The sequence below is a fragment of the Salmo salar genome, chromosome ssa12 (assembly GCF_905237065.1).
Source record: "Salmo salar chromosome ssa12, Ssal_v3.1, whole genome shotgun sequence".
NCBI classification, from domain to species: domain Eukaryota; kingdom Metazoa; phylum Chordata; class Actinopteri; order Salmoniformes; family Salmonidae; genus Salmo; species Salmo salar.
In genome coordinates, this window is record NC_059453.1 from 13054800 (window position 1) to 13069031 (window position 14232).

The 14232-nt window shown below is 42.9% G+C and overlaps 1 protein-coding gene across 4 annotated transcripts in view; it reads left to right on the forward strand.

The window, feature by feature from the left end:
- LOC106592550 (adhesion G protein-coupled receptor E1) overlaps window positions 1-6561 on the forward strand; it is a 43550-nt gene extending 36989 nt beyond the window's left edge. For 3 of the 4 annotated variants that reach the window (XM_045690737.1, XM_045690738.1, XM_045690739.1), the window contains 3 exons: window positions 2435-2606; window positions 2714-2815; window positions 2954-6561. In XM_045690737.1, the coding sequence (XP_045546693.1) occupies window positions 2435-2606; window positions 2714-2815; window positions 2954-2995 (316 nt within the window). In that variant the 3' untranslated portion in view covers window positions 2996-6561. The remainder of the gene's footprint in view (window positions 1-2434; window positions 2607-2713; window positions 2816-2953) is intronic. The other variant, XR_006757875.1, reaches the window with a different exon arrangement.
- Window positions 6562-14232: the final 7671 nt, after the last annotated feature.

Below are 14232 nucleotides of genomic sequence, written 5' to 3' on the forward strand. Positions count from 1 at the left end.
ATTCGTCAGTGTCCTTTTTTAAAATCATATGCCCTTGTCTCCTATGAGACACGACATGTTTCAGCAAAGCGGATTTTCGGCCAAAAATGTCATTTTTTTATTGTAGGAACAAGTTCTCCATGACGAGATAACTCTCGCTCCAACACTTCTCTAACAAAAGGGGGCAACGTTAGAAAGTATAACTTTCTTCGCCAGATTCATAAGAGGGAACACCGACGTCTGTTTCTCCTGCAACACAACACCACTCTCAACTATCATTTTCAACTTTTCAATAGAATCGAAGAATATTACTACAGCGCTATTCATCCTTGAGGCTGATTTTATGGTATCGTACCCAATGATAGCGCCCACTGCTAAACTACATTCTTCCACCGGACAACCTGTCTGCAGTGGGAATCTTCACCCCATGCCGCCGACTTAGTTTTTCAGACATCTCCACGAGAGGCCATTACAACCAGCCCTCCCGCTGGTTATGCCCTGGAGAGAACCAACCTCAACGATCCCACCACCCCTATACATGCTTAGTGAGACAATATACCCTTAAAACAACTCAACTAATCAATATATATATTGATATACACACTGAAACCCGATAGGGTAAAAAGTCGCTCCCACAATTGCTCCTGCTTCTCGACTCACTCCCAGCATGCACTCCAGAGAGAGAGAGAGAGAGAGAGAGAGAGAGAGAGAGAGACAGAGAGACAGAGAGACAGAGAGAGACAGAGAGAGACAGAGAGAGACAGAGAGAGAGAGAGAGAGAGAGACAGAGAGACAGAGAGACACAGAGACACAGAGACACAGAGACACAGAGACACAGAGAGACAGAGAGACAGAGAGAGACAGAGAGAGACAGAGAGAGAACTTCCACAAAGCTGTGAACGATCTGGGAGACAAGGCAGCGTAGCCTAGTGGTTAGTGCGTTGGACTAGTAACCGAAAGTTTGCAAGTTCAAATCCCTGAATTGACAAGGTACAAATCTGTCGTTCTGCCCCTGAACAAGGCACTGTTCCTAGGCTGTCATTGAAAATAAGAATTTGTTCTTAACTGACTTGCCTAGTTAAATAAAGGTTAAAAAAATAAGAAGGGCATTCTATGCCATCAAAATGAACATACAATTTGGCTAATAATACTTGAATCAGTTAAACAACCCATTGCCCTTTATGGTTGTGAGGTCTGGGGTCTGCTCACCAACCAAGAATTCACAAAATGGGACAAACACCAAAGCATGCAGAGCAGAATTAACCCAATACCCACTAATTATCAAAATTAAATTCTACAACCACCTAAAAGGAAGCGATTCCCAAACCTTCCTTAACAAAGCCATCACCTACAGAGAGATGAACCTGGAGAAGAGTGCCCTAAGCAAGCTGGTCCTGGAGCTCTGTTCACAAACACACCACAGAGCCCCAGGACAGCAACACAATTAGACTCAACCAAATCATGAGAAAAGATAATTACTAGACACATTGGAAAGAATTTACAAAACAACTGAGCAAACTAGGATGCTATTTGGCCCTCAACAGAGAGTATACAGTGACAAAATACCTGACCACTGTGACTGACCAAAACTTAAGGAAAGCTTTGACTATGTACAGACTCAGTGAGCATAGCCTTGCTATTGAGAAAGGCCGCCGTAGGCAGACCGGGCTCTCAAGAGAAGACAGGCTATGTGCACACGGCCCACAAAATGAGGTGGAAACTGAGCTGCACTTCCTAACCTCCTGCCCAATGAATGACCATATAAGAGACACATATTTCCCTCAGATTACACAGATACACAAAGAATTTTAAAACAAACCCGATTTTGATAAACTCCCACAGTGTGCCATCACAGCAGCAAGATTTGCGACCTATATTTCTGTTTATTTATTTCCCCTTTTATACTTTAACTATTTGCACATAGTTAAAACACTGTATATAGACATAATATGACAATTAAAATGTCTTTATTCTTTTGGAACTTCTGTGAGTTTAATGCTTACTGTTCATTTTTATTGTTTATTTCACTTTTGTATATTATCTACTTCACTTGCTTTGGCAATGTGAACATATGTTTCCCATGCCAATAAAGCCACTTGAATTGAATTGAATTGACAGAGAGAGGAATGGAGAGAGAGACAGAGACAGGAATGGAGAGAGAGACGGAGAGAGAGAGAGAGGAATGAGAGAGAGAGAGAGAGAGAGAGAGAGAGAGAGGTGAATGGAGAAATAAAGGGAATGTTAGGACAGCCCAAAATCCTTGGTGTGTGAATGAATGAATTAATGCGATTCAGATTTTATTTGTGAAATAAAACTATCTTTCTCCCCCCTCCTCCCCTCCCATCCCCCCTCCCTCCCTTCCTCCCCTTATCCTCCTCTTCTCTCCTCCCTCCCCCTCCTCCCCTCTCCCTCCTTCCTCCCCTCCTCCCCCCTCCTCCTCCCTCTCTCTCTCCAGGGTGTTCACAGTGACAGCAGTGGCCCAGCTGTGTGTGTTGGGTACTATGTGGATATTTGGAGTGTTCCAGTTCCAAGAGGAGGGGACAGTGGTCATGACATATCTCTTCACTATCCTCAACTCTCTACAGGGAGCTCTGCTGTTCATCATGCACTGCCTACTGAACAAAACGGTATGGTATGGTATGGTATGGTGTGTGTGTGTGTGTGTGTGTGTGTGTGTGTGTGTGTGTGTGTGTGTGTGTGTGTGTGTAACACTGTGCTCTGCTGCCTCCATCAGGTGAGAGAGGAGTATGGCAAGTTCCTGTCCTGTATCTGCACACCACAGAAGAAGAGATACTCAGAGTTCAGCACTACCAACCCTTCCTCCAGCCAATCCCAGGTACACACACACACACACACACACACACACACACACACACACACACACACACACACACACACACACACACAGACAGAGAGAGAGCGAGACAGAGAGAGAGAATGTTAACCTCTGTCCTTGTTCCATTGTGTGTCCTAGGGGTCAAGGGGTGCCCAAAACACAGGAGAGTTGCAGATATGATGACATCACCAAACTCCTACAATGCACCTCTTTACTCCCCCTCCCTTTTCAGGCCTGGTCAGTAGAAAATGTGCCCTACTAGCCCGGCGGGTTAGTAAACATGTGCCCTATCTAGAACCTAAAATGGTTCTTCGGCTGTCCCTGTAGGAGAACCCTTTGAATAACCCTTTTTTGGTTCCAGGTAGAAACCTTTTTTTGTTCCAGGTAGAAACCTTTTTTTGTTCCAGGTAGAAACCTTTTTTTGTTCCAGGTAGAAACCTTTTTTTGTTCCAGGTAGAACCTTTTTGGATTCCATCTAGATACCTTTCCACAGAGGGTTCTACCTGGAACCAAAAAGGTGCTTCTATGTGGAGAGCCCCTTTTTCTAAGCGTGTACTAGCCCGGCTGGTCAGCAGAAAATGTACCTTACTAGCCCGGCTGGTCAGCAGAAAATGTACCTTACTAGCCCGGCTGGTCAGCAGAAAATGTACCTTACTAGCCCGGCTGGTCAGCAGAAAATGTACCTTACTAGCCCGGCTGGTCAGCAGAAAATGTACCTTACTAGCCCGGCTGGTCAGCAGAAAATGTACCTTACTAGCCCGGCTGGTCAGCAGAAAATGTACCTTACTAGCCCGGCTGGTCAGCAGAAAATGTACCTTACTAGCCCGGCTGGTCAGCAGAAAATGTACCTTACTAGCCCGGCTGGTCAGCAGAAAATGTACCTTACTAGCCCGGCTGGTCAGCAGAAAATGTACCTTACTAGCCCGGCTGGTCAGCAGAAAATGTACCTTACTAGCCCGGCTGGTCAGCAGAAAATGTACCTTACTAGCCCGGCTGGTCAGCAGAAAATGTACCTTACTAGCCCGGCTGGTCAGCAGAAAATGTACCTTACTAGCCCGGCTGGTCAGCAGAAAATGTACCTTACTAGCCTGGCTGGTCAGTGTCCCGGAATCCTTAAATTCCACCCCTGATTAGACACTTCATATTATCCTTGATGTTAACCACTGTCTTATCAAGCATTAGGTTATCCAATCAGAAGTTATATGATCTACATGTCACCCAATAGGAATCCATATGATCTTTATGTCATCCAATCAGAATTTATATGATCTTCATGTCATCCAATAGGAATCCATATGGTCTTTATGTCATCCAATCAGAAGTTATATGATCTTCATGCCATCCAATAGGAATCCATATAATCGTTGTCATCCAATAGGAATCCATATCCTCTTTATGTCATCCAATAGGATAAGAGGGAGTAGGAAGTGACAATGATGCAATGATGTCACAGTAGTTTCATTTTCACCGACATAACATTTACATTTCAGTCATTAAGCAGATGTTCATATGCAGAGCATCTTACAGACAGAAAAGAAAGAAGGACCATATGATCTTCCTGTCATCCAATAGGAATCCATACGATCTTCCAATAGGAATCCATATGATCTTAATGTCATCCAATCAGAAGTGATATCCTCTTTATGTCATTTTTACAGCCACAAATGAAGAGTACTATTTTACCTTTATTTAACTAGGCAAGTTAGTTAAAAACAAATTCTTATTTTCAATGAGGGCCTAGGAACAGTGGGTTAACTGCCTTGTTCAGGGGCAGAAAGCCAGATTTGTACCTTGTCAGCTCAGGGACTTGAACCTTGCGGTTATTTGTCCAACGCTCTAACCACTAGGCTACGCTGCCACCCCAATTTTTTTTACACCATGTCGTCAAATAGACAGATGAAACCACAATCATAAACATAAGCTTTCTTCCTTTACATGAATGTGGTAGATTTATAGTAATATTTATTACCAAGAGCACAAGATAGGACGACTTTTCTACACAAATAAATCCAGAAGGATTTAGAAAAACCTAAGATATGTGAAGAAATGTGTTAGTTGTGACCTAATGGACTGTTATACTGTAAATGTGTATAATTTCTGCAGTCACTAATACTTCATATTAACTCTCAAGAATAGGCCTTTTTAAATTATTATACATATTTATTAATACTTATAACAATTATTTCAAATGTTGTTTGAATGTTAATGCAATGGAAGGCTTGTAAGGCTTACACATTCTTATAAAATGTTTATAAAGGCTTACAAATATATATATATTTGAATAGTCCATAAATGGTTTGTTAAAATGCTTATTCGTGATAGTTATTATGAAGTGTTACCATAGCAACCTCTATCAGGGCCTTCATGCACCCCAACAATCTGAATGGACACAGAGTATGAGAGGACGGCTGATGGGTGGTCCAGAAGGGGGCTAGTTGAATCATTTTGAATTTTTCAAACACCTGAAAAAGCTTTTTCCTGCAATCTAGAGCCATAACCATTATGCTTAATTCTATGTAAAATAGATATATATTTTCTGCATATCTTTACCTCTTGAGCTGTCTGTACCCTCCTGACTGGTGATTATTGTTTAAAGAAACTAAAATGCTTCTCTACATTCAGTACATTTAGTTATTGCTTGCTTTCCCAAAGTCTACCAACCTTGCCAGCAGGCAGACCAGCTAAGATAGTTAACAAACTGGTTATGCCCCTGTGTCCCCCATGGGCATGATGCCTCTGACCTCTGACCTCTATGCAGCGTTCATCAACAGGTTTTTTCAGAAATCCCAGTTGAAAGATTCCCGGAATCAGGAGGAAATAAGCAGGAAATCTGGAATTCTCCAATCGGGATTTTGGGGAAAACCTGGAAATTTGTTTGAAAGGTTAAAGAAAATGTGATACCCTACGGGCGTTTTCCTGGACACAGGAAGGTTTGTTTACTTCTGAACAACAGAACCCGGGTCCAGCGACTGTGAACCCAACACCTTAGTTGTTACGCCAAGAGAACACAACCTCCTGACGAGGTCGCTAGGTGTTGGGTGAAGGCCGTTACAATAGATAATATTATAATATCATGAATAAATTGGTAGAGGTCCTTAGGCACAGATCTAGGATTAGAATACAGTAATGTACTGTACAGTTCTGCCATGGTAGAGGTCCTTAGGCAAAGATCTAGGATCAGAATACAGTAATGTACTGTACAGTTCTGCCATGGTAGAGGTTGTCCTTAGCCACAGATCTAAGGTACATCAAATTATTTATTTTTTTACTTTTAAATTAGTGATTAGCCATTGATTCTTGAAGAATATGACTTATAACCCCTTATAAGCCCTTTCAGGTTCCCCCCTACACCAGACACTCAGCTGTCTTCAACAAATTGTCAAAACAATGTCTGCATTCAATATATTTGTTTTATTCTATTCTTTTGCACTTTTACTTCGACAATCGGTTGGGTTTAGTTTATTTAAAAAAAAATACTTTTTATTAAATGAAAAAGAATTCTAAGCAATTGTGTATTTTTAGGATGTATGATTTTTATGTCCTTCTATGAGCAGAGTTCTGAATGTAAGCATGCATTGTTGTACTTGACTGTGGGGGTCTGTATGGCTGGGTGGGGTCTGTATGGCTGGGTGGGGTCTGTGTGGGTCAGGGTCTGTATGGCTGGGTGGGGGTCTGTATGGGTGTGTCGGTGTGTTTTTTGGGTATATCTGTAATTTTAGCCACAATTAAATCGTTGTTACAAAGAACCTACTGTAGATGTCTTCTTACCACACACACACGTTTTAATATCCTTGTGGAGACCAAACAACTGATCCCCATTCAAAATAATAACCCTAAACATAACCCCTAACTCAAATTCTAACCCTGATTGTAAATCTAACCCCTAAGCCCAAAAAAAGCCTTTTCCTTGTGGAGTCTGTCGAAATGTCCCCACTTGTCAGAATGTTCCTTGTTTTACTATCCTGTAAGGACAACTGAGGGGTATCCTACAAAGCTGGTTTGAGAAGTTAGCGAGGTAACTTTGGTCAACTCTGAGTTCAACTCAGGATAACCGGTCATACACCTTTAAGCCAGGTAAATGTCTATGGCAACGAGTTCTTCAGAACTAACCTGTTTCGAGGCAGGCTAACTCATGGCTAACTACACTTACCCTGAATGAAATGACTGAGCCTTGAGTTGATGACCAATGAAATCAGATTCCCTCCCTCTTGCGTTATAATCCCCTTCAAGAAAGCTGATTAAATATTACATTTTTTAAATTCAAATGTTAAAAAAAATAGTACAATTTTAAAATACCTACTGTATCACATTATTTAGTAATAACAGAATGCATTTTCAACTTTACGTACTGTAAACATTGGTATGACTTAATACAATTATTTTCTCGATAGGAGTGAGGAAAAAGTTGCTTCTGCATTGACAAGTACATGAAAGCACACCAAAGATGGCATTAACAATAAGTAATAAAATAAAGAGGGCATTCCTAGAAGCCTCTCTCCCTCCCCCTACCTCTCCTCCACCCTCTCTCCCTCCCCTACCTCTCCTCCACCCACTCTCTCTCTTCTCTCTCTCTCCTTCCCCCTACCTCGCCTCCACCCTCTCTCACTCCCCTACCTCTCCTCCACCCACTCTCTCTCTTCTCTCTCTCTCCCTCCCCCTACCTCTCCTCCACCCTCTCTCACTCCCCTACCTCTCCTCCACCCTCTCTCCCTCCCCCCCTACCTCTCCTCCACCCTCTCTCCCTCCCCCTACCTCTCCTCCACCCTCTCTCCCTCCCCCTACCTCTCCTCCACCCTCTCTCCCTCCCCTACCTCTCCTCCACCCTCTCTCGCTCCCCCCTACCTCTCCTCCACCCTCTCTCCCTCCCCCTACAACTCCTCCACCCTCTCACTCTCTCCCTCCCCCCTACCTCTCCTCCACCCTCTCTCTCCCCCTACCTCTCCTCCACCCTCTCTCTCTCTCCCTCCCCCCTACCTCTCCTCCACCCTCTCTCTCTCTCCCTCCCCCTACCTCTCCTCCACCCCCTCTCTCTCTTCTCTCTCTCTCCTTCCCCCCTACCTCTCCTCCACCCTCTCTCTCTCTCCTCTCTCTCCCTCCCCCTACCTCTCCTCCACCCTCTCTCTCTCTCCTTCCCCCCTACCTCTCCTCCACCCTCTCTCTCTCTCTCTCTCCCTCCCCTACCTCTCCTCCACCCCTCTCTCTCTTCTCTCTCTCTCCCTCCCCTACCTCTCCTCCACCCCTCTCTCTCTTCTCTCTCTCTCCTCCCCCCTACCTCTCCTCCACCCTCTCTCTCTTCTCTCTCTCTCCTCCCCCCTACCTCTCCTCCACCCTCTCTCTCTCGCCCTACCCCTACCTCTCCTCCACCCTCTCTCTCTCCCTACCCCTACCTCTCCTCCACCCTCTCTCTCTCTTCCTCCCCCTACCACTCCTCCACTCTCTCTCTCTCCCCCCTACCTCTCCTCCACCCTCTCTCTCTCTCCCCTACCTCTCCTCCACCCTCTCTCTCTCCCTCCCTCCCCCCACCTCTCCTCCACTCTCTTCTCTCTCTCTCCCTCTCCCTCCCCTACCTCTTCTCCTCTCTCTCTCTTGTCCCCTCTCTCTCTCCCTCCCCCACCTCTCCTCCACACTCTCTCTCTCTCTCTGTCTGATGCTCTCTCTCTTCCCCGCTCTCTCTCCCTCCCCACCCTCTCTCACTGTCCGACTCTCTCTCTCCTTCTCTCTCCATAACCCGTCATTGTAAATGTAGCCGTGGGAAATACGAGTGCTGAAGGTGCTGTAGCACCACCTGGTGGTGAGATGTTGACTAACAATTTGTGTTCCAATAAAAATGATTAAAGTATTTTTCTGTTGCATTATTGATGTAAATGATCATGAGATTTGGGTAGGGGGAAGAACAAAACATGGGATATTTATATATAGGGCACATTCTGAATGCCACAAAGAGGGACTTAGGCTCAGAACAGGGCAGCACGGCCGGCCCTTAAAAGTCCACGGAGAACTAACATTACTTGTTTTTGTGAGAAGTGTTGACATGCTGAATGCACCGAGCTGTCTGTTTAAACTACTAGCACACAGCTCAGACACCCATACATACCCCACAAGACATGCCACCAGAGGTCTCTTCACAGTCTCCAAGTCCAGAACAGGCTATGGGAGGCACACAGTACTACATAGAGCCATGACTACATGGAACTCTATTCAACATCAAGTAACTGATGCAAGCCGTAAAATTAGATTTAAAAAACAGATAAAAAAAACACCTTATGGAACAGAAGAGACACACACACAAAAGTACAGACACACGCATACATTGTAATATTGTTGTATGGCAATATTATACATTTTGTACGGTACATTCTGTATTGTAGATATGTAGTGGTGTAATAATGTTATATGATGTACTGTTTTAACTCTTGTTTTATATGTAATGTAAGTGCTTTAATGTGTTTGGATCCCAGGAAGAGTAGCTGTTGCCTTGGCAGCAGCTAATGGGGATCCCTAATGAATACATATAGAGAGCCCTCAGCTCTGTTTTGATAGCAGTGGGCTCATGATATTCTATTCAGCTGTGGGGGGTTTGGAGTCGGACACACGCTCCACTGTACGATAGACAGTTTAGTTTGAGTTAAGTCGGGTCTCTCTCTCTCTCTCGCTCGTCCCTCTCTCTCCCTCTTCCCCTATCTCTTTCCCTCTCGTCCCTCTCCCCTCTCGCTCTCCCTCTCGTCCCTCTCTCTCTCCATCTTCTATTCTCTCCCCCTTGTGGTGGAGTCAAGTGGTAATAGGACAGGCTCGTGGTAATGGATGGAGCAGAACTAGTGGCTCCGTTCCAGCCATTATTATGAGTCGTCCTCCCCTCAGCAGCCTCCACTGGTAGGTGTACTAGCAATCCACATAGTACTGGGTGCAGCCCAGAGAGTGGTGCGTTCCACCTGCTGGTATTGGATCAAGGTGGGCACATTTCTCCACGATGGATCACATAGCCGTCCATTTGTGTTCACTTTTAATAAGCAGAATCTTAGCAATACACCGCCCCTCTCGTTAACACACACACACACAGTAATTATGCAGTACAAAGAAATGTGCACTCTGTTCACAACAGTATATTCCTAGGCAGCCCGTGAGGTTCAAGTTTGTGAGGTTCAAATTTGGGGAAGCTTACAATTTATCCTACCATTTCTACCCATCTACGTGCCAGTTGTGTTTTTCATTTTTCATGGAACAGTTTCCCTTTCAATAATAACGTTTTCATTTCTCAAAATCACTGTCACGTGATTAATAATAATACAAATCGTAATTAAATTGATAATTGTAAAACAATCATTAACATGAGAGCAGCAGACCGTCCCGTATGGACACGTTGATTCACCAGGAGCCATTAGCCAACCTGGTATCAGAGCATTTCGTATTATTCTGTACGTAACTCTGCAAACACTCCAATTTAGTATGATATGGAACAGTTAAGTTTCTTATTGTACATATTAATTTGTAGATGTCCATCACCCATTTCGAATTATTTGTTACGAACTACAATTCGTATTATATGTTAGGAATTTGCAAAACGTATAAAACCGTTAAGTATTTGCAAAATGTACTATATGTTACGAATTTGCAGAGCGTATGATATGTTACGAATTCTAGCTGTGTGGCTAGGTGGCTAATGTTAGCGAGCTGGCTAGGGGAGGGATTAGCTAAAAGGGTTAAGGTTAGGGGAAGGATTAGCTAACATGCTAAGTAGTTGCAAAGTAGCTAAAAAGTAGTAAGTAGTTGAAAAGTTGCTAATTATCTAAAATGCAAAAATTGTCCATGATGAGATTCGAACTCACAACGTTAGAGTTTATACCCACCTGTCCACACCAACCAACCAACCAACCACCCACCCTCTTAAGTATCCATCTGTCTTATGTAACCATACCAAATGTAACATATCATACTAATTTCAGTGTCCCGGATTTACATTTACTATGTTACGTCTAGTCTATGAGACCAGGCTACATTGGCAGATAATGAAATGAGTATATGGAACTAAGAGATAGCCTAGGCCAACGTAGCAGTAGGCTTAAAACTTCCATCGTCAACTAAGTAAAAATACATAAAGCCGACAAATAAAAACAGAAAATATTCTGATGAAAATGCAGGTTCTTTCAATCTCATTCATCTCTCTACTCCGCCTGTCTGTCTGTCTGCCTCCCTTTCTGTCTTGACTTGAGCTAGTGAAGTACAACATTGTATAAAATCAATCAACCGGGAGCGGCCCAACGACTGTATATATGAATGTCCGGCAGAAGTTGTCGCTAACGAACTTGCAACATTGTATCAACTAGCCTATTCCTGGCCCTCAGAGTTTCCTGCCCCTATTCTGGGCCCTCAGAGTTTCCTGCCCCTACAGGCCCTCAGAGTTTCCTGCACCTATTCCGGCCCTCAGAGTTTCCTGTGCCAGTGAGCTCCGGACAGAGACAGCTGCTTTAACCTCTAGAGGACCCCTTCCCGCGCTCTGATCCCGCTAACGGGATTTATTGACAAGATACCATGGCGGGAAATTCAAAACTGCAAGAATCTAATAATTTCAATTTCTCAAACAATCAACTATTTTTCACCATTTGAAAGATAAACATCTCCTAAATCCAACCACATTGTCCGATTTCAAAGAGGCTTTACGGCGAAAGCATAAAGTTAGGTTATGTTAGGAGAGTACATTGAAAATAGCTGTGTGTAATGTTTTGTCAATTCAAAGACAGGCGTCACCAAAAGCAGAAAACCAGCTAAAATTATGCACTAACCTTTGACAATCTTCATCAGATGACACTCCTAGGACATTATGTTATACAATACATGCATTTTTTGTTCCATCAAGTTCATATTTATATCCAAAAACAGCATTTTACAGTGGCGGTGAAATTCAGAATTTTTTTCCCCTCAAATGCTTCCGGTGAATCAACGTTACAATTTACAAAATTACTATTTGAAAACATTGGTAAATTATAATATTGTCATTCAAAGAATTATAGATTAACATCTCGTAAATGCTACCGCATTGCCAGATTTCAAAATAACTTTACTGGGAAATCACACTTTGCAATAAACGGGATGCTATGCTAAGAACAATAGGCTAGGATATACAGGTTAGCACCATCTTGTAACCATCTAATATCAATAATACTATTGTAAAAAATCCCTTACCTTTGATTATCTTCATCAGAAGGCACTTCCAGGAATCCCAGGTCCACAACAAATGTGGTTTCTTTCGATAAAGTTCATAATTTATGTCCAAATAACTCCAAGTTGTTCCATGTTGTTAGCGCGTTCAGTAGGCTCCTCAAAATGTAGGGCGGGGGGGAAAAGTCACGACGAAAAGTTTAAAAAAAAATCGATTTACGTTCGTTCACACATGTCAAACGTTGTTTAGCATCAATCTTTAGGGCCATTTTTAACGTGAAACATCAATAATATTTCAACCCGACCTCTCCTGTGTCTTGAAAAACGTTTTGAAAAATGTCTCGCCTCACATGAACGCGAAGGTGCGCGCAATAATGAAGTGACGACATCCCAGGGACGTCAACTTCTCTTCCTTCTCATTCGGTCTCTGTTCATCATAGACGCTTCAAAAAACTTTATAAAGATCGTTGACATCTAGTGGAAGCCGTAGGAAGTGCGAAATGAATCCTTTGTCACTGTGTGATCTATTAGCAATGACTCGAAAATAGTACAGCCACAAAATTCTCATTTCCTGCTTGTATTTCTCTCAGGGTTTTGCCTGCTATATGAGTTTTGTTATACTTACAGACACCATTCAAACAGATTTAGAAAATTCAGAGTGTTTTAATAATATGCATATCCTAGCTAATGCGCTAATGTGTTTCAGCCTGGGGCTGAAATTACATCATTCAGCTTTTTCCCGCCTTCTGAGAGCCTATGGGAGCCGTAGGAAGTGTCACGTTACAGCAAAGATCCTCAGTCTTCAATAAACAGAGTCAAGAAGCTCAAGGAATGGTCAGAGAGGGCACTTCCTGTAAGGAATCTTCTCAGGTTTTTGCCTGCCATATGAGTTCTGTTATACTCACAGACACCATTCAAACAGTAATTATATGCATATTCTAGTTTCTGGGCAGTAGTAATAACCAGATTAAATCGGGTACGTTTTTTTATCCGGCCGTGTAAATACTGCCCCCTACCCCCAACAGGTTAAGCCAATTAGAAATCAGACATTCCCAAATGGGCACTTTCCAGTTTGCCCACTTCTATGCCTGCTCATGTCCACATGCTCTGTCAACATTAACCTCTCTTGGGTAGGGGGCAGTATTTTCACCTCCGGATTAAAAGTATGCCCAAAGTAAACTGCCTGTTACTCAGGCCCAGGAGCTAGGACATACATATAATTGGTAGTATTGGATAGAAAACACTCTAAAGTTTCCAAAACTGTTAAAATAATGTCTGTGAGTATAACAGAACTGATATGGCAGGTGAAAACCTGAGAAAAATCCATCCAGGAAGTGGAATTATTTTCATGTGGCTGTTTTTCAACTCAATGCCTATAGAGAATCCAATGGGTTAGGAATCAGATTGCAGTTCCTATGGATTCCACTAGATGTCAACAGTCTTTAGACATGGTTTCATGCTTTTATTTAGAAAAACGACAAGTAAAAAGCCATTTTGGTCAGAGGACAGAGGAAGTATGCAGACCTGATTTGGGCGCACTCCTGTGAGAGTGTCGTTTGTTATTTTTCCTTTCTATTGAAAACGTTATTGTCCGGTTGAAATATTATTGATTATAAACACAATAAACAACCTGAGGATTAATTATAAACATTGTTTGACATGTTTCGACAAACTTTACCGGTACTTTTAGGATGTATTCGTCTGCCTGTTGTGACCGCTTTGGAGCCAGTGGATTACTGAACCAAACGCGCCAACAAAACTGAGTTTTTGGGACATAAAGAGGGACTTTATTGAACAAAACAAACATTTACTGTGTAACTGGGAGTCTTGTGAGTGCAACCATATGAAGATCATCAAAGGTAAGTGATTAATTTGATCGCTATTTCTGACTTTCGTGACTCCTCTACTTGGCTGGTAAATGATTGTATGCTTTTTTACGAGGGGCGCTGTCCTCAGATAATCGCATTGTATGCTTTCGCCGTAAAGCGTTTTTGAAATCGCCAGGGTTGTGGGTTCGATTCCCACGGGGGACCAGTACGGAGAAGAAAAAAAAAGTATGAAATGTATGCATTCACTACTGTAAGTCGCACTGGATAAGAGCGTCTGTTAAATGACTAAAATGTAAATGTAGTTCTATTGACTTTCTGGTGGTTTTTAATCCTCTATGATGGTTAATGTGTGATTAGTGGTAGGCTACTCCCATGACTGAGACAACTGTCTACAGGAAATGGGTCATAAACAGTTCATTCATTCATAGACAGCTA